This window comes from Crocuta crocuta, unplaced genomic scaffold (genome assembly GCF_008692635.1).
Source record: "Crocuta crocuta isolate KB4526 unplaced genomic scaffold, BGI_CrCroc_1.0 scaffold132, whole genome shotgun sequence".
NCBI classification, from domain to species: Eukaryota; Metazoa; Chordata; class Mammalia; order Carnivora; family Hyaenidae; genus Crocuta; species Crocuta crocuta.
The window spans coordinates 2,619,137-2,646,178 of NW_027528611.1; the positions used below are offsets into that span (position 1 = coordinate 2,619,137).

Sequence of the window (27,042 nt, forward strand, 5' to 3'; positions counted from 1 at the left end):
TGTTATTTTATTTATTCTATTATGTTTAAAAGACTGATATAAAAATGAGAAAAAAAATTATTCCAAAGCCACTTGCTCTCTATATTTATTTCCTATTTGAATTATTTTGAATGAGTGGCTTTTGCCATTCTTCTCTTAGGAAACTAATCTAGTAATTATCTTTTTAGGATTGCTTGCTTAATATTCAGACTATAGTTTTCCTTTATCATAACTAATAAATTAAATTTAATGTAACTTTATTTTAGAATGAAAGTAAGACATTTGATGCCACCTTCATTGTCCTTTAAACCGAAACTTACTAAGTCTGTGATTCAAAGTTCAAACTCTGATATTTCGAAGGAAAATGTGAATTTTCAGATAAAAAGCCATGATTTTATGAACCTATTTACTACATAAGTCTGCCTGGTTAGTCAAACATATAATTACAAGTGGAAACAAACAGGGGTGCCCAGGTGGCTCAGTCGGTTAAGCGTCTGACTTTGGCTCAGGTCATGATCTCGCAGTTTATAGGTTCGAGCCCCACACTGGGCTCTGTGCTGACAGCTCAGAACCTGGAGCCTGCTTCAGATTCTGTGTCTCCCCTTCTCTGCTCCTCCCCTGCTCATACTCCGTCTCTGTTTCTCAATAATAAAAATTTTTTAAAAAGAAGTGGAAACAAACAATTCCCACTGTCTCTTCATCTTACCTTCAGCTCACAGTCTTCATTTACAGCTAGATTACTAGGTTTCAGGTCCTAGGAAGCAAGTCCAGAGAGGACATAATCAACTCTATGATTCATGGTAGGTTTTCTTCCCACAGGTAATGAAGAAGATCCAAACATAAAGGTAAGACTTTATCCAGCTATAAAAGATCTCTGTCTATAGTCAGTCACTACTACCTAACCCTAATTAGCCTTAAATAGCTAAAAATTATACATCTTCTTTCTTCAATAAGTTTAAACTTAAAGTTATAATCAATAGTTCAATAGCAAAGGAGGTTTAGATTAGGATCTTGGCCACTTGCCACTCCTCTCCACTTCAGTGACCCCTCCCCAAATAATTCAATCAAAATCACAATACATTACCCTGTGAATTATGTCAGCTGAATGTATATACTGTGAAAGAGAAAAAAAATTGGTTAAATCAAAAAGTTATCTCCAACCTCTTATGGCCATATGCCATCATTGAAGTATATTTTCATTAATCAGTAAGAACTAGTAGAATTAAATAGTGGCATTAGAAGTGACAACAATTATCAGTAATCTGAACATTTATCATAACTATGATTTCTATACCATCAACTCTACTCATACAGTTGAAGTAGGAGTGACACAGCTTTCAACCTGTTTTCTGGCTAGTGCTCTGGAGCTTACTATGGACTCAAAGCTGTCAAATGTCAATGTCAAAGGTGCTTTAATTTTAAAACATTACTTATCTGCTCTTCCCACAAATAAATTAGCCTCTTTATTAAAAAAATTTATTAAAAAATTAGGTTTTTAAAGTTTCAACATGACTCTGACCAGACATCAGATTAGATCAAGAGATTATTACTACTCTTTAGATGTAAGAAAGAAGAGTCCTGAGTTCTCAGACATACCTACTGAAATATCTATTATGGGTAGAATGATACGATGTCTGGACTTGTTTTAAAATAATCCAGGGCTTGGGGATACAAAAGAAACAAGATTGGCCATATGTTGGTAGCTGTGGTCATTGAGTAAACATAGGGGTTCATTACACTATAATTGTACTTGTGATTTTGTGTTTGAAACTTTCCATAAGAAAGGGGTTTTCTTCCTCTTCTTCATCTTTTTCTTCCTCCTCTTAAACCCTGAAATGGAGAAAGGGAGACTATACCTTGAGACCTCGGAGAATCTGGTAGATAAGGAACTGAACGTGGTCATCCGTAAGCTTCTGACATTTCACAATGTTGTTCAGGTCTGCTCCCATGAGATGGGTCACCAGATACCTAGAAATTAATGGAGAGTTACACAATAATCCAGACCCCTATGAGAGCTCTTATCTTCATAAGACTTCCAGACGTTTTTAAGAAAAGGCAATTACCTAAAAGGCAGTCAACTGAATAGAAGATATCTGCAAATGATAAAGGGTTAGTATCTAAAATAAAGCACTGATACAACCCCAAAAAGCAAAAAATCCAATTAAAACATGGGCAGAAGACATGAAAAGACATTTCCCCCAAAGAAGACATCCAGATGACCAACAGACAGATGAAAAAATGTTCAACATCACTCATCATCAGGGAAATACAAATCAAAATCACAATGAGATACCACCTCACACCTGTCAGAATGGCTGAAATAACAAATTCAAGAAACAAGTATTGGTGAGGATGCGGAGAAAAAGGAACCCTCATGCACTATTGGTGGGAATGCAAACCAAGTGGAGCTGCTGTGGAAAACAGTATGGAGGTTCCTCAAAAAATTAAAAACTGAACTACCCTACGATCCAGTAATCACACTATTGGGTATTTAGCCTCAAAATACAAAAACACTAATTCAAAGGGATACATTCACCCCTCTGTTTATAGCAGCATTATTTATTAATAGCCAAGGTATGGAAGCAATCCAAGTGTCCATTGACTGATGAATAGATGAAGAAGATGTGGTATATACACAGTGCAATATTACATATACTATATGTGGTATATACACAGTGCAATGACACGGATAGAGCTAGAAGGTATAAGGCTGAGTGAAATAAGTCCATCAGAGAGAGACAAATACCATATAATTTCACTCAAAGGTGGAACTTAAGAAAACAAATGAACAAAGGAAAGAGAGAGAGAGAGATTGAGAGAGAGAAACCAAGAAACAGACTCTTAACTACAGAGAACAGACTGATGGTTACCAGAGGGGAGGTGGGCAGGGGGACAGGTGAAATAGGTGATAGGGATAAAAGAGTACAGTTATCATGATGAACAAAAGAAAAGAGAAGAGAACGGAAGGGAAGGGAAGAGAAGGCAGGGGAGGGGAGGGGAGGGGAGAACAAGGGAAGGGAAGGGGGCCACACTAAAAGAGGGGAAGAAGAGGGGAAGGGAGGCCAGTGACAGCTAAAAACTTAGGAACTACTCATGCGGGGCTCATTTTTAACACCCTACCCTAACTTTACCATGTGCCATCTATTTTTCTAACACTTTTTGTGCTCATTCTTACTTGATGTATCCTTTTCTAGGCTCTCTGAAAAAAGAGACAAGGAAAAAGCAAAGATGAAGATCAGACTGATATATGTGTTAGTATCAGGTTTTTTTAATGTTGCATGAGAAATATACAGTGTAACTAAATACATGGCCATAATAAAGTATCTTGATTTTTAAATCTATCATTGTTATTTTCACCTCATTATAAACCAAGCTGTAGGCTCTAAAATAGGAGTATTTTCAAATTATAATTTTCAAATTATAATTCTCCTTTTTCAGGATTCACTGGTAAAAGGATACTGCTCACTGACAATATTCTTGTATTCATTAAAGGAAGGAGGAATATGATCTATAAGCAAAATGGGGCATTCCAGAATCTCTCCTCACAGGTGTGGTGCTGGTTATAAACCTTACATGGTAAGATTAGGGAAACGATTACATTCAAGTCCAACAGGTTCACCACGAATATTCTAGACGCAATGCCTTACTCATTCATTACTCTATTACACAGCTATGGGAACATAATAACCAGATCAGTGGTAAAAAGGCCAAATTTTTAAAAATCAAATTAGGAGGGCACTTTGGGGATGAGCACTGAGTGTTATGTGGAAACTAATTTGACAATAAACTATTTGTAAAAAAAAAAAAAGACAAAAAAAAAATCAAATTAGGTTTTATCTAATGTGTAAGAATCACTACTCGTTCCTGAGGCTGAATGATAATGTATACCAGTTGAGCTATTACAAATGCTGATTTCATTTCATTTCTATTTTTATATTTTATAAATTTGGAGGAAAAGACACTAGACCAGCAAATTTAAATCTATTAATTTATTATATAAAAGGGCATGTGATCTCTCTTCATACACACACACACACCACACACTATATTATTACTTTCTCTCCTTAAAGAGGAATTGAAATTTTTTCCTGTTTTGTAATTTCCCTTTTCGGCTGATATGGTCAGTTCCCAATTTCACAAAGATCAAAAGAACTTAGCCGAGATATAAAAGTAAGATTTTAGCATTTTGTATTTTTAAAGGTTGCACAATTACAACTCCTTGAGGAAAGGGCAGACTCTAAATGTAATTTAAAGAGTAAATTGGACTTTGTGAAAGATTTCATAAAGGTAGTTCTCTTTTAAGAGATGTTCCAAGTTCAACATAACATAACCAAATGTAGTCAGGGCTCGTCCTGTGTCGAGCACTGTTTATCATGCCTGTGTCTCATGCATTCTTCCCCGCAACTCTGTAACGTAGGTCCCACTAGCCTTCCCATTTCACTGTTGAGGAAACAGAGAGAGAACAAGGATATGTAACTTGCTCATGGTTAAAAGAGTGATAATATCGAAGGTTGAATCAAAAACTATTTGCTCTAAGGACCATGGTCTTTTTTGTTTTTAATGTTTCTTTTTGAGAGAGAGAGAGAGAGAGACAGAGCACAAGCAGGGGAGGGGCAGAGGGGCAGAAAGAGAGGGAGACACAAAACTTGAAGCAGGTTCCAGGTTCTGAGCTGTCAGCACAGAGCCAGATGCGGGTCTTGAACCCATGAAGGGTGAGATCATGACCTGAGCTGAAGTCAGATGCTTAACTGATTGAGCCACCCAGGTGCCCCAGGACCATCATCTCAATCACAGCACATATTGCCTCCAAATTCTTCCAGTTGACTTCAAATTTAAGTCAAAAGAAGGATCTTCTTAAAAAAGAAAGTTTTCTAAGTGTCACAATAATCAGGGAAGCAGTATCTCCAGGTAATTTCCATAATAATTCTCAATACTTAGTATGAAAATCGTTCCCGAAAGAAGGTTGGCAACAGCCCAGCAATATTCCATCTCAATCACAGTCACTATATATTTTTAGCCCCAACTAACACATAATCTGACAAATATGAGAATGTTATCATTAACCAGTTGATATTTTGAAATCAGGACTTCTCCCCAAAGATCTGGTATACTGGTTGCCATACCCATTAATATCAATGATGACAAACTACAAGGCTCAGGTTGAGGAAGAGGGAACCCACTTTCTATTTTATAAGTGTTTTGCAAAGGATTACATTTATGACTTTGGATAGTAAAAGGATTATTCTCTTGCCTTTAAAAAATAATTTTAAGGAGAAAAGGTAAGCAAAGAGAACATTGTTCTATGTGATTCCACTTAAAATCTATCTTAATTGGTCTTGAAATAAAACCTAAAAATCTTAACTCTCTAATATGTCTGTTCTAGTTCACAAAGGTGGTAAGCAGTATTACCAATGCAAACATGGTCATTGCAAGTATAACTACGGTGTTTAAATGGCTACCAGTGACGTAAGAAACCCTATACAGCTAGATGACCAATGAGTGCACACCCTGAGAGAATGTTTTAATTAGAATATTCCACCACTGTCCTCATCAAAGACCCCATCTATTTTATCACTAAAATTTCCAGACAGAGGGTGAGACTGTCCAAACATTAGATTAATCAGTCTATACAGTAATGACTATCGTGCATTGCTGCCAGGCTACAATTAACTAAACTAAAAAGCATTCATGGCAGAAATGTCTTGTGGGAACTAACCTAATCACTGTATGTTGCTTCCACAAACCCAGAAGACCAATCCACAACAACCAACTGTCAAATTCCAGCTCGTCGTATACAGAAAGGTTTCCAAAATAAATCTTCTGACAGTGGACAAAAGCAAGCATCATGCAAAGCTACTGAATGTTTACGGAAGAGGTATGAACTTTTAAAACGGTGAACGAGGGAGGGAGAAGAACATGTAGATGAACACATTTTAAATAAATCTATTCCAAAAGGAGCATTCATGGATAACCACGTTTCTGCAGCATTTGTCTCCAGAAAGCAAATTTAGTTACCTTTAGTAAAGACATGATTACTGTCAGTGTTCATAATACTTCAAATAAACTAACAGGGGTTTGACTTGAGAAAGTTGGAATGTAATCTAGTTCTGCCATATTTTCCCCCCCTCCTTGTTTATTTTTAAGCTAGAAAGGAAAATCAAATGTAGAACAAAGATTATGGACTTTTCAAAGAAATTAACTACCACAGACTTGGGGCCCAAGTCTAGTCTGGATTCCAAAATACATGGCTTCCTCAACCCCAATTGGACAAGGAAATAAGTTGAAAGGTTTTTTGTTTTTTTTTTTTTTTCTCTCCCAGAATAGGAACATCTGACAAAATTAAAAACATTCATTTAGGGTAAGAGAGATATTTTTCCTCAAATAACAAGATGAGTTATAGCTACCCTATTTCAATCATTTATAACTGAGCCAGTGACAAAGAATGAGGGCAAATAACTGTTTCTCTCTTTAAATGAGAACCAGGGGCACAAGTGGTATGGAATGGAAAAAATGTGATGAATCTTAAAGTCAAATGACAAGTGCCTTCTGGCTAGAGAGTGAGACGGGGATATCACACAACCTTAGACTGAACAATCTGTAAAGACACTGATAAAGTGACTTCATAGGCGAAGATAGACAATGTGCTCTTGAACTTACAAGGGACCCCCTGCATGCGACAGGGAAAGGAAAGAACATATTTTAGCATCAAACACAGCTGCATTTACACCTAAACAAAGGCTATCAAGATGAATATTTGAGCAGTTCTCCATGGTAACTTTAATGAGTCTACATTTCAGCTCTGTGTCCTCAGCACCCTGTATCTATAGCTCAAACAGCCCCCAGCTTAATAGTGGTTAACCACATCCAGAAGACTCTGGAAGAGGTCTCCTGGGCAGCGGGGTTGCTGCTGTTGATAAGAGGCCTCTTGCTGGACTGGACACCAGGAGCCAAAATAATGACCAGAAACAAAAATCCACTGGTGTCTCAGCCAAGCAGGATGCTCGACCAGCATCCTCAGCCTCATCCCTCCCAGGTGAACTGCTGAGGGCTCCCTATCGCAGCTGCAGGCCACTAGAGCCGACAGATAATGTAGGACAGAATGATCAGGCCTATGATGATATCAGGGTGAAAGTATCCAGCATTATGGAGTCCTTGGCCGAGGAGGCCTCTGGATTCTGGGCAAATGTAAGCTGTGAGCATTGAGGTTGCAGCCAGTGGACAGACATGGGCCCCTCTTTTCCCCTCAATAGTTCTCCCATCCTTAGATGAATTAAGTAAATAGGACTTATTAAAGACTGAAAAGATAATTTCATGGCCCAATTGAAATCTTGTTCTTCACTTTTCTTGGAAGATGGTCTCCTTTAACTTTAATCAAATGTAAGGAGCACAAATCACCATTTCTCAAAGTGATAAGTAAAGTCTACTGTACCAGCAAAAAGGCAGAACTCTTCATTAAGAGATTTTCAGTCCTCTAGACAGTGCCCCATTTTAGAACTTCACTTATGAAGCACTTCTTGGATAACACCCAATTGTCAAGACTCCTCCCCTTCCACCTTTCTTTTTAAAGCATGATACAATCAGAAAAAAACCTACATAGAAAAAAAAAAAATCTCTCTTATATCTATAGACTGGCATGTCTACTACTTTTAGCCCTATTTGATAAAGCAATCATCACAAGGGGAAAAACACATCCATATTTAAACAAAGTATTTAAAATAATCACAGGGATTGACAATTTGTAACCACAAGCCTCTGAAACACGTCCAGCAATCCTCCGGACTCACTGCAGTCTATTTGCAACACAGCAGGAGAGCAATTTTTAAAAATAAAAACCAGATCATATCACTTCTCTCCTTTTCATTTAGAATAAAGATGAAAATCCCTTCAATGGCCAATAAGGCCTTATAATCCAGTACCCTATTCCCAATTATCTCCCTGACCTCATCATCTACTTCTCTCCCCTATTCCATTCAGCTCCACACTGGCCTCCTTACTCCAGGCATAGGGACCCCTTGCTGCAATTCCAATTCAGCATGGACTCTCCTGTCTCAGGACCTTTGCATTGGCTGCTCTTTCTGCTTAGAATGCTCTTCTGCCAGGAATGCTCTTCCCCCAGAATATCCATGAGCCTAACTCCTCTACTCCTTCAAATGTTTGCTCCAAAATTCACCTTCTCAATGAGAAGGCCACTGTCCACCCCATTTAAAAGTACATCTCACACCATGCCCTCACACTCCAAATTGCCCTTCCTATGCTACCTTTTCTTTTTGTCCATAGCATTATTGCCTGCTAATACAGTAAACTTTTTTATGCTCATTGTTTATTTTTATCTATCTGTACAATGCTCAAGGAGGACAAAATTATTGTTGTTCCCTGTAGTATCTAAAGAAACTAGAATAGTATCTGGTAGAATAGTAGGCAATTACTACTGAACAGAATCTAATGACCCAGGACACTGCACACAGAATTACTAGTAAGACCAAGCAAGACACATCTTATTAAAATACTTCTGCCAAAGATCTTATCTGGTAAGCAGACCAGATGGTTCTACTGTAAGGAGTAAAGGCACCATTTAGTAGCCACATGGATGGCTTAGCCAGCTTATTTCACAACAAACTACACTTCTCATTTGAAGCAAAGATTACTGAGAGGTGGCCTCTACATTATCTGCATCAATCAACCTAGACTCAATATTCTACCATATGGTCTACATTAAAGGATATAAACAAAAAAGCTAGTCAAAAGAGAATATACTAAGCATACTACCAGAAAATTAGATCATCAAGCAGTTATAAACAAGACAGCACAAGGTTATTTCTTCAATCACTTCACCAACAAATATTAATTGTTGAGCACTGGGGATGCAATGATGAAAAGTTACAGAATTTAGATGAGAGGAAGGCATTTATAAATATAAACTCATAACAGAGCATGACTCAAGCTACAAAATATCAAGGTGTTAGAGAAACACACAGGAGAGGGCCCCAACCCAGACTTAGGAAGGACTTAATTGAAGGACCCAAACTCTAAGTCCAAATCTTAGGAAAAGATTTATTGAAGGACCCAAACGCAAGCCAGACCCTGAAGCTTCTTTACTTTTTCAAATGAGCTCATTTGAGAAAAAGGGGACATCTTATTGACCACGTCAGACAAAAACTCAATGGTATTAAATGTAAGTCACTGAAGACAGCTACAAGGAACTTTACCAACTGTCCACCCTCATTTCAGCAGACCTGAGAAGGAAGTAAGTTGCAACTATAACTGTTGATGCAGTTAACTCCTTCATCTTTCTCCCAGAATGCTTCTCTTCCTGTATTACCTATCTAGGGCGCTCAGCCTATTTGCAAAGAACAAAAGTATTTCTGTAAGCCCAAACAATGAGGCTGGGTATTTCTTTCACAGTGATAGAGGAAAGCAGTATTTCCAGGCAGATAATGCTTTTTTGCTAAATTAGGAGAACTCTTCTCTGCCACAAAAGTCAATCAAAATTTACTTACACAGTGTTGACCCAAATATAAAAGAAAAATCAATGCTTATCTATCAACTCCTTTAACATTTTCCATTCAATCAAATCTCTTTTTCTGCACACTTTACATGTTTTGTTCATTTCTTTGTCTGGAATAGATTTCAACCTCTATGCCCCATCTATATTTATGTTTCTTCAGATACAATTATTACTTTGTTTAGAGGATTTCCTCTACTAAGTTTTTCCTATATTCTGAGGTCACTTAACACCCTGTATGTTGCTTCTAGAAATTTGACTTGGTCCTTCAACTATTTTAGGCAAAGACTCATGCTTCATCTCATTAATAACAGGCACCACATGTAACTGGAAGGCCTTTAGTTGTGACATCTTACACAGAACCAATCATAGTATCTACCCAATAAGAAAGGTTAGCAGACTTTCAAGTAATAATCATAGCCCTGGATCAAGAAAAATGCCACTATAAATACATTTAGAGCCAAAAGACCTGAGATGTATGCAATGTCATACGTAGTAATATAGACTGCAGTTCTTCTCTCTCAACTGCAGTTTCCTATCTGAAATCTCTAAGTACTAAAGGGATACTTTTCTTCAACAAGGAAGAAAACAAACTCCCTACTCTACAAGGGCGTACAAGCCAGAGGGAGAAGAGACACAATAACAAACAGAGGATGGTAAAATGTGCGAAGAACAGCACAGAGTAAGGTGTAGACACTGATGGAAGTAGGCTGAAGCCATGTGAGTGAGGGGAAAAGAGCTTCTGGTGAAGAGACCTTTGAGTGGGTCCTGAAAGAAATGAAGGAGCCAGTCATGTGGCTATGTGGGGAGAGTGTTCAGGCCAACGTTAGAAACCAGGATCAAGGTCCCACTGGGAATGTGGATGCCCATATTCAAAGAAGAACAGAGAGGCCGGATGGAATGCAGAGTGAGTGGGAAGAATATCAGATGTGGTCAGGGAGTGCACAGGAACAGATCATGTAAGCTCTTCTGGAACCTACCACACTGCCTACTGTTTATTAAAAATTTAATTTTCTCCCATTAGGAGTCTCAACTCTATTATCAGATATCATGCTTATCTTATTTACTGTTACATTCCCCAGAGGCTAGTACCATGCCTAGCATAGGATGGGTGTTCAAATACTGAATGAAATCAGAGTAGATGTAAATCCAGAAACTCCCTTTACCTATTCAACATGCTCAGCAACTTTTTTTTGAAATGACATAAAAAGCTACACTTGCTAGATGAACAGTCATTTTTATCAAGTATAACCCTAAACTAGGTGATAATCTGCACACTGGTTTTCACTAAAACAGTGGTTGCTGGCTGACCCTGTTGTAAGGTCTTCGGCTAAATGGCAGCAGAATCTAAAACCCCACTTCTATTTCCTCTTCAAGAACTAAGCAGAGATAAGGAACTCAGGTATAAGAAACCTGCAATGTGAAGGTGTTTAAAAAAAAAAAAAGGGAAAAAGCAGCAGCAGAAAATAGTAGGGAGGGTCTGCCTTTCACTTACCATGATAATTCTCTTTTCTGGAAATTTGAGGAAATAGTTCCCACTACGGGTCCAAAAACTCTTCATTGCCTACTAAGCTTGATTAGAGAACCGACATCCCTAAGAAAAGGCAGTATTTTTGCACAGAGTTGCAGCTTACTCTAGGGGCTAGGTTCTAATCAGTATTAAGTGGCCAGTGCCATTTAAAATTTTTGGATTTCTAGGGGCGCCTGTGTGGCTGAGTTGATTAAGCGACCGACTCAACTTTAGCTCAGGTCATGATCTCACGGTTGTGAGATCAAGCGCCTGAATTGGGCTCTGCGCTGAGTGTGGGGCCTGCTTGGGAGTCTCTCCCTCTCTCATTTACCTCTCTCCCTCCCTCATGCATGCTCTCTCTCTCTCTCTCTCTCTCAAAATAAGTAAATAAACACTTTAAAAGTAATTTTTTAAATTTCTTTTGCTAGCTAAATATTTGCAGCACGAATATGCATCTATAGGCCACCTCCCACCAAACATTACTATCAAGAAGCCAACAGAAATGTTCAAATGACTCCCAATCACCAATCTACAAAATTTTGCCATCTGTCAACCACCTCCTCCAGCACTCAAGAACAACTTCGTAGGGGCGCCTGGGTGGCTCAGTCGGTTAAGCGTCCGACTTTGGCTCAGGTCGTGATCTCACAGTTCATGGGTTCGAGCCCCGTGTCGGGCTCTGTGCTGACAGCCAGGTCAGAGCCTGGAGCCTGTTTCAGATTCTGTATCTCCCTCCCTCTCTCTCTGCCCCTCCCCTGCTCACACTGTCTCTCTCTCTCAGAAATAAATAAAACATTAAAAAAAGATATATATATGTGTGTATATGTGTATATATATATACACATATACACACATATATATATGAACAACTTCATATATTCCTCTTTTAACTCCACATTTTCCAAACAATAATTCTTTCTGTTATATTCACATTGTGCCTAATGACCCAAACTCACTACCTATTGTTCCTTTCTCAAAAGTACACTCCTGCAGGGGGCGCCTGGCTGGCTCAGTCCTTAGAGTATGTGACTCTTGATCTCAGGATCGTGAGTTCAAACCCCATGTTGGGGGCAGAAATCACTTTAAAATGAAACTTAAATTTAAAAAAGTATAGTCTTTCACATGAAGTGTGCAGAATGCCTATTAACCAAGAAGTTAAAAATTCAGTAAAAATTTGAACTGTATGATAAATGAAAAGTGCTAACTGCAACATAAAGGCACAAATACACATAACACATGATTAAAATTCGACTGTAAATATGAAAAGTAACTAGAGATTTTATTAATTAGCACAAAAATTCATGATCAAAACTACAACCTACTCTAAACCTGGCAGGCTACAGAACCACCCTAGCCTTCAGCATATTTGATTTGGCCAGAATAATGGGTTTTTATTTGTTTGCATGTTTTGTTTTAATGCAGATTTAACTGCTTTAAGGAAGTATTTTGTTTTACCACACACACACCGCCCCCCCCACTCCCACTTGTACAATGCTGAGCCTCATTCATGTTATTTGGCCCTGAAAGTATTTACTTTTGCAAACCTTGCAATTAATTGTAGGTGAAGAAGTTTGGTCTCATGCAAACTCTGAAATGACTTTGGAAAACTCTGAAATAACCACAGGCCTGGACAGACACTAAGGTTTTTCAGTGATACGAACATCATAGAAAGATAAAAAACGAAACATTTTCCTAAGGCAAACTTAGACTCACCATTCTATTTTCAGAGATTCTCTAGTATTAAAAACACTTCACAAGTCAACTGCCCCAATTTTCATCATTTGCTTACTAGGCTTCATTAGAGAACCACTGGGGCCCAGGGAGGCAAAGTGACTAGTCCAAGGTCATACAGCCAATTCATAACCTGGTTACGAATGGGTTTTAAAATTCCCCCAGTAAGATTCTGATTTTGTCAAGGGGAAAGAGTAGTGTTTTCCATTACTTTGAGGTGTTTTCTAACACTGTGCTCAGCAAATATTTAACAAGTGGTCCTGAGATGTGCTCCTAAGAGACGAACTCCATTCTTGTTTATAAATTCGGCAAAACCTCGGTTTGCGAGCACAATTCTTTCCGGAAAGGTGCTTATAATCCAAATCACTTGTATATCAAAGTGAATTTCAAGAACCATCAGCTCAGTTGTGATCATGTGATGTTTGGCATCATGTATAATTCGTATTGCAAGACATTGCTCGTTTATCAAGTCAAAATGTATTAGAAATGTTTGCTTGTCTTACAGAACACTCTCAAAACAAGTTACTCGCAATCCAAGGTTTTACTGTAATCAGAACCTGTAATCAGAGCCTGGGTGGCTCAGTCAGTTAAGCATCCGACTCTTGGTTTTGGCTCAGGTCATGATCTTGTGGCTCATGACTTTGAGCCCTGCGGTCTCTCTCTCTCTCTCTCTCTCTGTCCCTCCCCTGTCTCCTTTCTCTCTCTCAAAATAAACTTAAATGATAATAATAATAATAATAATAGTAATAATCAGAACCCAACTTACACAATGTTCTATGTCAATTATATCTCAGAAAAGTTGGAATTAAAGGTGTTCCTTCTTGCTTATGGTATAGGATATCTGTGAATTAGGGATGGGAGTGAGGTGTGCTAATTCAGATACTGGCAAAGCTACAGTAGATCACTCCACGCACAAGAACACCTGCTGGAATTTATCTTGAACTCACACATGTGCAACCTGGGCATTAATGCCCTATGGAACAACCCTTGCCAATGGGGTCAGGGGCCAGGGGATAAATGTTCCCCATCTGAGGTACATTCAAACTGCTTCCGAGAAGATCCTGGCAGTTTTCAGCTCAATTGCTCACGGTAGTGACCTCTTAAATAAATATCTTCATAGCAGCTTTCTCTCTGGTTTCATTTTCCCAAACTCCTACTGCTGGTTCCTGAGAATCTCAGGCTCTGTTTTTTGGGGGGGGCGGGGGAGGAGGGTCACAGGTGATACAACAGAGATGGTCACAACTGGGAGAATCAGCACGATTCATCAGCTTTCTCAATACATGAGGCCCACCCCTTGTACAGGACAGAAATCCAGTTCTTCAAAGAGGAGCATGAAGGTCTAGTATCATTTCCACACACAAGTGGAACAAAAAAGAGGGAAGAGCTTCTATGGAACCAGGGCCTGGTTACATTTCTTGATGTACATTTAAATGATGTAAAGTGTAAAGGCATCTCTTTAACAAGTGGGACAGGCAATTTGTAAACAAAAGTCATAGTCAAAACTCCCTATACTCCTTTCCATGGAACTCTGCAAGGGCTCACCACTGCATCTTTACAACGTGCCTGAAATGATGAAAATACTAATATGTATCTGACCCTTGAACAAAGCAGGAGTTTGGGCACCGACCTCTCCCACGTGGATTTATACCACACATAACATACCATCTCTGTACCCATCGCCGTCCCCTTGGAGAGCTGGATGGCAGGGATAAAGAATCTTTTGAAGTCTGCTTCCTGCTAAATAGTTCAGGAATAGAAATTGGCTGCTACTCTCATCTACCTAAGGAAGGCAAATTCAAAAGGTTCACTCACACATCATTGAATTCCTCCAGCGACCGTGCAGGTGTAAAAACATCCAACAGACCAATCACCTGTGAGAAAATAGAAAAATCAGACAGTAAATAAATACAGAACTGTGGTACCCATCAGGTCATAGTCATTTTAATAGGAACTAATTTCAACTCCTACTATCTCAGTTCAATAACACAACATCATACACTTAACTACAACTTATTTTTTACCCATTTTATTTTTACTATTTATTTTTACTAAAAATTAATATTTTTACTATTACTCTAAAGAGACTTAATCTCTTTAGAACTGGCTAAATGTCCACTTGTTTATAAGAAGCAAAAAGATTTAGGGCTCTTGACTCACATATGCACTAATAGGCTAATGATTAACAAGCAGAAAAATGTCACACTTCTATAACTATTATTATTATATGTTTCTTTTTTTTAACGTTTATTTACTTATTTATTTTGAGAGACAGAGAGAAAGAGAAAGCATGCATGAAAGTGGGAGAGGGGCAGAGAGAGGAAGAGAAAGAATCACAAGCAGATTCTGCACTGTCAGCACAGAGCCTGACATGGGGCTCGATCTTACAAACCATGAGATCATGACCTGAGCAAAGACCAAGAGTAGGACACTTAACCACCTAAGCCACACAAGTGGCCCAGTATCATGTTTCTTTTTTAAACATATTATTATTCCATGAAAATTTTCCAGATGTAGTCTTCAAGACTGACATTTTTTGAGCTCCAAAATAGTCTCTTAGTATATTCTTGGTATTATTCTTATAATAGTCCTAAAAAAAATTTTACGGCTATCTTTATGCAAGGATAAAGCAAAAACTACTTAATACTCAGTAATCCATGGTCTTTGAGCAGTTTTTCTGGTCATGGAATTATACTGACCAATCCATATATACCACCACCATCCTCCAACCACCATCGGTTACTCCTAAAACCAGAGTTAAGAATATCTGGAAATGAAACAAATGAAAGCTAAATGGCCTTAATGAAAACTAACCAATGACCATGGCCTCATTAGCATGCTTCTCTAACCAAGCAAGTTAAATAAACAGCTCTGAAAGTAAAAATAAACCAATGCTCAAAACCTTATCATGAAAAAGAACCTTTCAATCAGAATGTTACTCCACTCATTCAACTATTAGACTTTTAAAAGCAATTTCAATTATATAGCCTGAATCCAAATGGGAAACAAGCCAAAAAAAAAGGCCTTGGAAGTCAAGGAGAATAGCATCTCAAGACTTTACATCTTATTCAAAGAAAAAGTACCTGTAAGATCACTAGCCAGACAACTGTATACAAGAAACTGGGATGCCTGGGTGGCTCAGATGATTACGTTTCCAACTCATGGTTTTGGCTCAGGTCATGATCTTGCAGTTTGTGAGATTGAGTCCTATATCGGGCTCCACACTGACAGCACAGAGCCTGCTTGGGATTCTCTCTCTCCTTCTCTCTCTGTCCCTCCCTGTTCATGCTTTCTCTCTTTCTCAAAATAAATAACTAAACTTAAAAAAAAAAAAAGAAAACCAAAATTACTTAGAACTGTACTACCCATTATAACTATCATTAACATTTTGAGGTATTTCCTTTGATTTTTCTGATATATGTAAATTAAGGTGGGGTTATATTCTGCATACAGTTTTTATACTGCCTTGTCACTATATAATGACTATTCTCATATCCTCAAATATATTTCATGCTCTAACATTTGTATATACCATTAATTAACCAATTTCCTATCTTTGGACATTTAAGGAGCACTGTGTGTACACATATGTACACACATGTGCATCTAGATGTGTGTGTAAAATATACTTTGCACATCTTGTATTTCCTTCCAGAAAATAAACTTCAAGAAATAACGGCATCAAAGGATACCAATATATTTAAGGATCTTAATACTGTCAAGTTGTCCTACATAATGGTGAGGTCAATTTACATTCCAACCAAAGTGTATCTGTGACCTTATAACAGGTCTGAATTGTGCTTTAAATTTAAGTCAAATCATTTTCTTCCCCACTGGTACTCAAGGTGACTGAGATCTAGAAGCTGATTTTGTTCAACCATTCCACTATTTTCAAATCACTGATTCTTGTTATGTGAGGTGCTCCATCTCCCCAGTACAATAGGAAAAGTTTAAAACAATTTACAGTGTTTTACATTATTTCACTTTTGATTGTGAAAATCTTCAAATTAAAGTAAAATTAAAACACTAGAGATCAATTTAAATAGGATTTTTCATGTTAGAGTAACCTCAAAGACAGTAAAACAACAGAAGTCCAAAACATTTCCAAATAAAAGCTCCAACTTCAATTTGCAAACACAATAAGCATTTCAGAATCAAACAGCCATCTGTCTGAACTCCACAGTCAGTTTGTCATTTCCTGGATCCATGAACTCATGTCTTTTTCATTCCGATAACCCCAGCACTTGGAATACTGTCTGGCACACAGCACCTCAATTAATATTTGTTAAATAAATGAAAGAAAGGAATCCTCTCCAAGCCTCATTTTCCTCATATGAGAGAGAGGGGGATGCTTATTTTTACCGCATTGTGCGGAAGAGTAAGTAGACAATGTAACTGAAGGTGCCTAGCACAAAGGACTGACCCTCTGTTGATTACCAAAGTAAGTGGTGATCACAGCCCTTGGAGTTTTATAAAGAATTACAAAATACTGGGGCACCTGGGTGGCTCAGTCGGTTAAGTGTCCGACTTCAGCTCAGGTCATGATCTCGCGGTTCATGGATTCAAGCCCTGCATCGGGCTCTGTGCTGACAGCTCAGGGCCTGGAGCCAGTTTCGGATTCTGTGTCTCCCTCTCTCTCTGACCCTCCCCTGCTCACGCTTCCTCTCCTTCTCTCTCTCAGAAATAAAAATTTTAAAAAAGAAAGAAAAATATAAAGAATTACGAAATACAAATCACAGAAACCATCAGAAGCAGCTACTTCCAGTAACAAAATTATTATTCAAATGACCGAGAAGCATGACTGCAAGAAGCCCAATAAACTGATTTGGAAAATATAACTGAGCAAGCATGTTAGTAAATAGCCTATCAAATTTTAATTTCTTTAAAAGGACACATTTTATGAGATTAAAACTACCCATGTTACATGAAAGTATTTTTAATTTTGTTGTGGGCTTTTACATTAATTACATTACATTCATTGTATTTATGGAGTATTCATCAAAAGGAAAATACTGTAAAACAAGTTTCCCAGCATTAAAATAGAACTGGGGAACTTGGGGGAATATTCCATAATCTATTCACTTCTCAATTCTTACTTTGTTAAAAGTTTATTTATTTTCAGAGAGAAAGAGAGAGCACCAGTGGGGTAGAGGCAGAGAGACAGGGAGAGAGAATCTCATGCAGGCTCCATGCTGTGCAAGGAGCTCTATCCCACACCATGAGCTCACGACCTGAGCCAAAATCAAGAGTTAGACACTGAACTAACTGAGCCACCCAGGCACCCCCATTTCTCATTTCCTTAAATGGAAATCTCCTTTTAATTCAAGTTATATTATCGCCTGTTTCCCTCCTTCTGCTTTCAGAGACCCAAAAGTAACCCAGGAATCAATTATTTAGAAAAAACATTTACAATACAAATAATCAGCAAATGTCCCAGAACTGTCCTACAATAGTCAAAAGCTCATAGACAAGGGGCGCCTGGGTGGCTTAGTTGGTTAAGCATCCGACTTTCGCTTAGGTCATGATCTCACGGTTCGTGGGTTCGAGCCCTGCGTCGGGCTCTGTGCTGACTGCCAGCTCAGAGCCTGGAGCCTGTTTCAGAGTCTGTGACTCCCTCTCTCTCTGACCCTCCCCTACTCATGCTGTCTCTCTCCTAGAAATAAAAAATAAAAAAAAAAAAAAAGCTCATAGACAGAAGTGATACGAATTGGCACACAATCAAGAGGACATGCCTGGGTTGTGAATTTGAGCCCCTCATTGATTGTAATAATTACTTAAAAATAAAATCTGTAAAGTAAACAAATAAATGACTCTTTTGGGCCACTGTACAATTTTTAACTAGCCACTAGGCCTCCAAAAACAGCAGCAGCTTAAAACTCTTGACTATATTAAATATTGGTAACAAATGTAATTTCTAGTTGCCAAATGCACGTGATTTCTTACCCAAAAATGCCTGACTCAAAATCAGTATTTCATCTTAAGTTATTTCTTTTATTAATGATAACGAATCACAGACACACATTTATCAGATGGGTAATAGGAGTTAGGGGGAATGACCTCTGTGCCTGTAAGGGTTACTCTCTGAACAAAGTTACCTGGTGCATTCCTGATTGAACTTATGACCTTGATCTCATTAACACCTGCTCTAAGGAAATATGAAAGGGGAGCATCTTGCCAGCTGCATCTTTTGGCCTTCAGGGCAGGTACTATAAAGATTGCCTGGAGCTAAGGGCCTAGAGAGCTGTGCATCTTGAAATTTAAAAGTATTTAAGGAATCCTTTAAAAATTTTTATTTGGGAGCCTTAGATTTAATCTTACCATGGTAGACCAAGTCATTGTTTCAGTGCACTTGTGTTAAAGACATCAAATATTGTTGTTGATTTCTGAATTAAAGTGGAGTTCCTATATAAGTGTTTGTAGAATAGGATGAAGTTCAGTAATTTTTCTACATTAAGTCAAAGTCTGTTCGCCCCTTCCCTTTCCTCCTTCAAATACTTGCCAACAGAATAGAGAACTATGAAATTTTGAGCCATGTGCTTCTTTTGTTCAAAACCAGATCACCAATATTTAAGTACAGTATTTAAGCTCTACATTGATACTGCTAAAACCTAAACATGTTAACGCTGCTATTAAGTGAGCTGCTTATAAAACACCTAATGTAAATCAAAATCCTAATACTATCAGCCCTCTTTTTTAAAAGATTCTTTTAGCCTCTCCTAAAGTAGAACAATTATATCCCATCACTATGCCCTTTTAGTTTCTACAGAGTGACCCAATGTAACCAACCCAATATCGTATAAGACATGTTTTGAAGTATCTCATAACAGAAAATTAGGGCATAAAAAACTAAGTAAGGTTGTTTCTAATAATCACTAGAAAAGCCAAGGCATGGATTCAGATAACCCAAAATAATCCCTGCCCTAAACTTTGGCTTAAATGGTCTATGAAGAGAGGCAGAACAATAAAGTATAGCACTGGTAATCTAAGCCAGATGTTCATAAATGAGCACTGGCAACACCAGTGGGATCCTCAGGACTCCTGAAAGCACTTTGGGGTTCCATAAATGTTGGGTTTGCATTCCATTTTCAAAGTATTCTTTATTTAAAAGCTCTGATAATGCTTTTGTCACATTTATTAATGTGTAATGAAAAACAGCATACACACTCAACTATGTTAAAAACCAAATGTAAACGCATCAGTTAAGCTCCCCGGCCACCTTGAGTTTATGCAGACCCTGGAATAAAGCTTTGCCTGCTAGCTTTTTCCGCATATATCAACTTCTTATAAACATGTCACTGATTAGGAAGGCTGCAGCTCTGCACTGAACTTTTTAAAAACTCAGATTTGCCCATGGATATTCATACGTTATACCTAGGAATAGAGGTTACCCGTGGAGAACAGGAGTTGCTCAACAGGATGCAATTAAAATAAAACATGAAAATAAATAAGAAGCTACAGTTGTAATAATAAGAGCATCCATAATCCAATTCCAAATTTAAGTCTCAATGTTCCCAACTTAGAAGAATTTTGTACCTTGTGAAACAAATGTATGTTAATAAAAAGTATCACATCTCTGTAATTTTTTTTCTTAAAGTTCAATTATTAAAACAAAAAAGGTCTGAATAGTCAGGTAGTAAACTTACCGATTTTGAATTTTTTTCAACAGTAACAATCAATAGGGTCAAATGACTCTTAAAATCTCTATGGCTGTTGTTTCTACAATGCTACAAATTTGACATTTCCTTTCATACACAATCACAAATTCTTTTAAACTTGATTTTGAAATTTAAGAAAGTAAGTATCTTCAATAATTTTTTCATGTTCAGCTAATATTCCAATCGCATCCCTTTATATACTGTATTGGGATTTTTAAGTTTATTTATTTATTTTAAAAGAGAGGCAGAGAATCCCAAGCAGGTTCTGTGCTGTCCCAAGCAGGCAAGGACAGGGCCTATTCAGGGCTCGATCTCAGAAATGTGAGATGATGACCTCAGCTGAAATCAAGAGTCAGATGCTCAACCAAAAGAGCCACCAAGGCACCCCACGGTATTAGGATTTTTAAGTACTCCTTTGCAGTATGGTATTGCTTTCAAATTCCCAAACTGACAGAAAAGAAAAAGTTATATTTAACTAAAACAGTGTCTTTGTCGCATTTATTAAAATATCTGAACTTGGAAAAGCGGTCTTGAAAAAGATTAAAAAGGAAAAATTATAATATTAAATTATCCATAAAATAATAGCCACCTTTGAAAGGACATTCAGTGAGCCTAAGGCATGCTGCCTCTAAGTTCCCCACTGAAATAACCCATGATAACATAAAATAAACTTGGACTCCCATCTCTGGACACTACAGCCTGAAGTAAATCTAGTAAAGAATGCAAGTTTGTTTTGTAATATTTTCTCTTAAAAAGCTTTTTATTAAAGAAAAATCTGTTAATGCGTTCCCTCTAAAATGATTTGAGTAAAACTCAGCCTCTGGGAAAATATTCCCATTGTTTCCCAAGGCTCCGATCCCTGAGGATTTTGATTTCCAAGGTGACCTGATATAACTCAGTGGCCACTACACCCCAATACCAGAAACACAGTCTACAGAGTGAAGCATTCTGATGTACACCAATTTGCAGTAATTAAACCACAACTTTTTCCAGTCTATTCAATGGCAGCATTTATTCTTCCTTGAATGAGTAACTTACATTTTCATGTTTCATATGTTTAAGTAGCCGCAGTTCCCTGTAGGTCCTCTTGGCGTGAATGATGGACTGAAACGGCCTAGAGAGCTTCTTCACTGCCACGCGTAACCCAGTTTTTGTGTCAAAGGCAGCACTAAGGAAAAAAACCAAAAACACATAAAGGACGCATCATTAAGTGTGCTTTAAATCCTTCAAAATTAGTATTTATAAGGCTTTTCCATTTCTGGACTAAATGGGTCTACAAAAAAATACATAAAAAGTAAGAAGTGTAAACATAAAAAATGAAAACAACCTATAATCCCACTATCCAAAGTAATCTGTTATTTCTGGTGTTTCCTTCTGATCTTTTTTTTTTTTTTTTAATGCATCTAGATCAGGGATCAGAAAATGTTTTCCATGGGCCAGATAGTAAATAGTTTAGATTGTGGGAGGCTTAGGGCCTTTGTCACAACTCCTTACCTCTATGGTCACAGTCAGAAAGCAGCTAGACAATAGATTTAAAAGTGGATTAATGAATAACGTTAATTTTTTTTAAAAAAAGCGAGGGCACCTGGGTGGCTCAGTCAGTTAAGCATCCGACTTCAACAGAGATTATGATCTCAGGTTTGTGAGTTTGAGCCCCACGCCCGGCTCTGTGCTGACAGCTCGGAGCCTGGAGCCTGCTTCAGATTCTGTGTTTCCCTCTCTCTCTGCTCCTCCACCACTTATACTCTCTGTCTCTCAAAAATGAATAAACGTTAAAAAAATTAAAAAATTAAAAAATAAAAATAAAATTGGATGCAGCTGTGTCCCAATTAACACAAAAACAAGCAGCCACAGCCACTCGGATCTACATGAGCCAACAGACTGGTATAGAAAGAGCTGGACTCTGTCTTCTCTGCCGTAGGCCTCCCTGTCACCTTGCCACCAAATACTGCCTGATCAGAGTGGAGGGCTTGGGATGCTTTCAGGGCAAAGAGTTGGCACGACAATTTCTTGAACATCTACAAAGTATCTGCTACTTTTTAGAAGCTAAGACGCAGTAAGGAACAGGCCAACGAATCTCAGCCCTCAGGGATGAGGGGGAGGGAACGAGCAGAATTTCAAATAGTGACGAATGTTAGGACTAAAATAAAACAGAATAAGGGGAAAAATGACAGAAAGTCAGTGGAGTTTTGCTACTTTAGCTACAATGTCTGAGGAAGTACATTTGAGCTCAGACGACTGAACAAATGAGATAGGAGCAACCATGTAAACGTATAGGGAAAAAGAACTTCAAACAGAAGAAAAAATAATATTAGTAATATTTATGGAGACTTTTTAAAAATTTTTTTAAATGTTTTATTTATTTCTGAGAGACAGAGAGAGACAGCGTGAGCAGGGGAGGATCAGAGAGAGAGGGAGATACAGAATCCAAAGACAGGCTCCAGGCTCTGAGCTAGCTCTCAGCACAGAGCCCGACGCGGGGCTCAAACCCACGAGCCATGAGATCATGACCTGAGCTGAAGTCAGACTCCGAACCGACTAAGCCACCCAGGTGCCCCTGGAGTCTTTACCACATACCAGAAACTGTTCTAGGCCCTTCACATGAATCTTTAAAATTAAAATTAAAATAATTTTTAATCCCTAACACCCCTATGAAGTGAATGCTATTATCATTACCCCGGTGAGAAATTCGGAAACTGAAGCCTGGAGAGATTAAGTAACTTGTCCACGATCACAAAGCTAGAAAGTGGCAGGAGCAGGGAATCTGGATCCGCAGCTCATGCTCTCAACCACTTTGCCAAGCTGCCTGTCAGAAGAGCTGGTGCAAACAAAAGAAAGAAGGAACCATGGTAGAAAGTCTGCGGCAGGCTGGAGGGCATCAAGATGGCCTGTGTAGGTGGGACACAGTGAGCAAGGGGAGAGCAGGGAAGAGTGAGGTCAGAGGCCTCGACAGAGGCTGGATCATGTAGGACTACAGCAAGAAACCTGATGTGTATTTTAATCATTTTTAGAGACAGCTAATCCATTCATGCCTCATCCTCCTATCTACCTCAGTCTCAAAAGGGCATCCAAGACTTTGGGATCATCTACCATGACCAAACTCTTTCCCATGTGACTCTGTCCTTGTCCCAGAAGTTCCCCTCCCTTCACCCCAAATCCTAACACTACACCCTTGCTCTTCAACTCCCAATTTGTTATCCGCTCCTGTAAATCTTCAACCTCTTTTCTGAGCCTTCCCTCCATCTCTTTGATTTAATTGAATCTAGGCTCTACCTTGAAGACACTACTTGTCTCACATCCTTGCCCTTAGAGGGCATAGCCCAGGTACCTCAAGTCCAGCAGGTGGGGCAGATGTCCTCCTTGCCAACCATCCCTACTTCCAGACTCTAATTCTCCATAAGCTTTACAAAAGCCCCTGATTACAAGTATCTCTACCTCTCTGCTGCTATAATCCACTGACCTGGAATTTTCCATCATTCACCGAAAAGTTAGTTCCTATCTCAAAGTCTCTCTCCACCCTCAACTTCTGTCATCATTCTTGGCAACTTCAACATCCAGGTGGAAGGCACATCCAACATCCTGGCCTCTCAGTTTCCTGACCTCTCCGGGAAACTCCACCTCATCCAGCCACCTCCGTGGTCACACCCTGGACCTTGATCTCCACCAAAAGCTGCCCTGCCTACACAATTTTGAATGCCAGCACCCGTTTTCCATCACAAACATTCTATGCCTTTTAGTTTACTTCTAGTTTACTTGTATCCTGACTACATTTGTGGACCTCATTGTTATTGCCTGATTCCACCCTTCAAGCCCTGTCCCATCTTCATTTCCCTTCTTGCCTGGCTTAGATTACATGCTCTCTTATTTCTTTGCTTCTCTCTCCTATACTCACCTGGATAAAGTCTGACTTCGGGTGATCTCAACTATTTTATTCTCCTTGTCTAAATCCAAGAACTAATTGTGGTTGAAGAAAAAAAAGAATGTACACTCATACAGACTGGTTTCATTCCTAATTTCTGGCCTTGACTTCAAATAAGGCTCTCAAAACTGCCACTTTTTTAAAAAGATTTTTTTAAAGTTTATTTATTTTGAGAGAAAGAGAGAGCATGAGCAGGGGAGGGGCAGAGAAATAGGGAGAGAGAGAAAGAAAGAAAGAAAGAAAGAAAGAAAGAGAGAGAATCCCAAGCAGGTTCTACACTGCAGAGCCCTACATGGGGCCCGAACTCATGAACCATGAGATCATGACCTGAGCTGCAACCAAGAGTTGGACACTCAACCAACTGAGCCACACAGGTATTCTAAAACTGCCACTGTTTTCTAGGATGTCCATTTTCTTACTCAAAGTCATCATTTGACAGTCCCTCTCTTCAAACCTCCAATTCACTCTCTTCCCTCAAAACTTGCCCTTGCCTTCACTGGAAACACAGAAACCATCAAAGAGAAGCTCCAACTGCCTACTGGGCACCTGTAGTTGGACATACTTTCTCTGCTTTGTCTCCTGCTATAACTCGGAACAAAAACCCAAGACCTCTTACTTTAGAGCCATTTCCCTCATTCTCTCGAGTACTTTACTCCTTCATTCCTTTTCTTTCTCCATTCTGAGTTTCTCCCTCTGTTTTGGATCATCCTCTTCAACATAAATATGCTCTAGTTATTTCCCACCCTCAACAAACAAACAAAAACTTCCCCTTGAAAGCTCGCCACCACAGTTAAAGTTCTCCAAGGGTTCTCCAAGTATGGTTCCTAGACCAGCAGCATCCATGTCACCTGGGAACTGGTAAGAAGTGCACATTCTCAGGTGCCACCCCAGACCTACTGAATTGGAAAGTGAAGTGGGTCCAGTAGTCTGTATTTTATCAAGCTCGCCACATAATTCTAACACATAGTGAAGTTTGAGAACCACTAATTGATACCTCTGCTACTCCACAAACCAACAACAATGGCATTATCGGGGAGCTCTTTAGAAATGCAGAATCTCAGGCCAAGATCTCCAGGTAATGCCTATGTATCTTAAGGTGTGACTCATTTCCTTGGCTCCCATTCTTTCCTCAATCTGTTACACTGAAACTGTTCTTCTCGGGTCATTAATGACCTGTTACCAAATCCAATTGCCACTTTTCTGGATTAGAAATGGACATGGTTAACATTTCCCCTTTCTCTAAACTCTCTCCATTCTGGAGTCCATATCAGCACATTCTATTGGTTTTCTGTGACCTGTATGACAGCTCCCTCTCTGTCCTCATTGCATGTGGTTCCTCTACTTGAACTCTCTGTTAGTTCTTCAGGGCATGGCACTGGGCCTTCTTCCTTCTCCTACATTCTCCTAGATAATCTATCTCATCTCCATCCAAGACGTAAATGCCATCTTAAATTGAAAATTCCCAAGTCTATTTCTCACTGAAATTCCTTCTCTGAGCCTGACTGCCTACCTAACATCTCCATATGAAAAACACATAAGCACCTTAAAGCTTAGCAAGTTCAAAACAGCTAGAGCTATTTCCCTCCTTGTCTCTTATATCTCAATAAATGGACTTTCCATCCAACTGCTCAAGTCAGGCATCTGAGTATCACTCATGTTCTTCTTTTCCTCCAGCCTCCTGGTCCCCATACAAATCTATCAGCAAGTCACGTAGTTTCCATCTCCAAAATACATCTCTAATTCAACTTCTCTTCATTTCACTGCTAACATACTAGTCCAAATCATCTTCATCACCAGCCTGCCTTCTTATACTGGTCTCCTTACCTTCTGTTTTGTTACATTCTGATATACTCTCCACAAGCATCCAATTCAATCTTTTAAAAATATACCAGGGCGCCCAGGTGGCTCAGTCGGCTGAGTGTCTGACTTTAGCTCAGGTCATGATCTCAATGGCTCATGAGTTCAAGCCCCAGGTCAAGCTCTGTGCTGAAATCTCAGAGACTGAGGCCTGCTTTGGATACTGTGTCTCCCTCTTTCTATCTGTCCCTCTCCAGTTCACACTGTCTCTCCTCCAAAAATAAACATTAAAAAATTTTTTTAAATAAAAATATAAACTAGATGACACCGTGCACTGCTTCAAATCCTTCAAGGAATGTCCTTGGCATATAAAATAAAATGTAAATTTCCTATCATAGCCTACAAGGCTCAGGTGATCTGACCACCAGCGACCCCTCCCTCCTGCCTCTGCAGGACTCCTTCCTGTCCCCCAGGCACTATGTTTTGAACATGCTGGTTCCTTTTAGTTCCTTAAACTCTTCAGACAAGCTGTTTCTGGTTTCTGAGCTGCTCTTCTCTACCACCTCCACTCCACCCTACAGCCTAATCCATATTCTTCAAGCATTGGTTTAAACAGCCATCCCCCTCATAGATGCATCAACAGGCCTGTTATTCTCTGTCACAACACCCTCCTTCTTGTTTCCTTCCTTATCCTGCAAAAAGGGAGGGAGTGTTCTCCTCTCTCCCACTCCTGTTCCTGCAAACCCATAAAATAATAACTTCTTCCCTCTTCGAAGTACGAAGTCAATTTATACTCTTCTCTAAACCCCTCAATGGCTCTAGTGAGACAGAAAATGCCACTGCTGTGTGACCCATCCTCTTCAACCCTCCACCTCGGTTTGCCTGCCCACCTGTAGGCTGAACATGTTCTCTCCTCTACTGATAAGCCCTTTGGGACCTCCTGGAGCAAGGAATG

At 39.0% G+C, this 27,042-nt stretch overlaps 1 protein-coding gene across 2 annotated transcripts in view; it reads right to left on the reverse strand.

The window, feature by feature from the left end:
- The window catches only part of MAPK14 (mitogen-activated protein kinase 14), a 74,206-nt gene that overhangs the window by 27,258 nt on the left and 19,906 nt on the right, over positions 1-27,042 (reverse strand). For both annotated transcript variants that reach the window (XM_077754905.1, XM_077754904.1), the window contains exons 2-6: positions 21,410-21,539; positions 14,532-14,590; positions 1,836-1,947; positions 1,064-1,093; positions 686-733 (exon numbers count right to left, since the gene is read on the reverse strand). In XM_077754905.1, the coding sequence (XP_077611031.1) occupies positions 686-733; positions 1,064-1,093; positions 1,836-1,947; positions 14,532-14,590; positions 21,410-21,539 (379 nt within the window). The remainder of the gene's footprint in view (positions 1-685; positions 734-1,063; positions 1,094-1,835; positions 1,948-14,531; positions 14,591-21,409; positions 21,540-27,042) is intronic.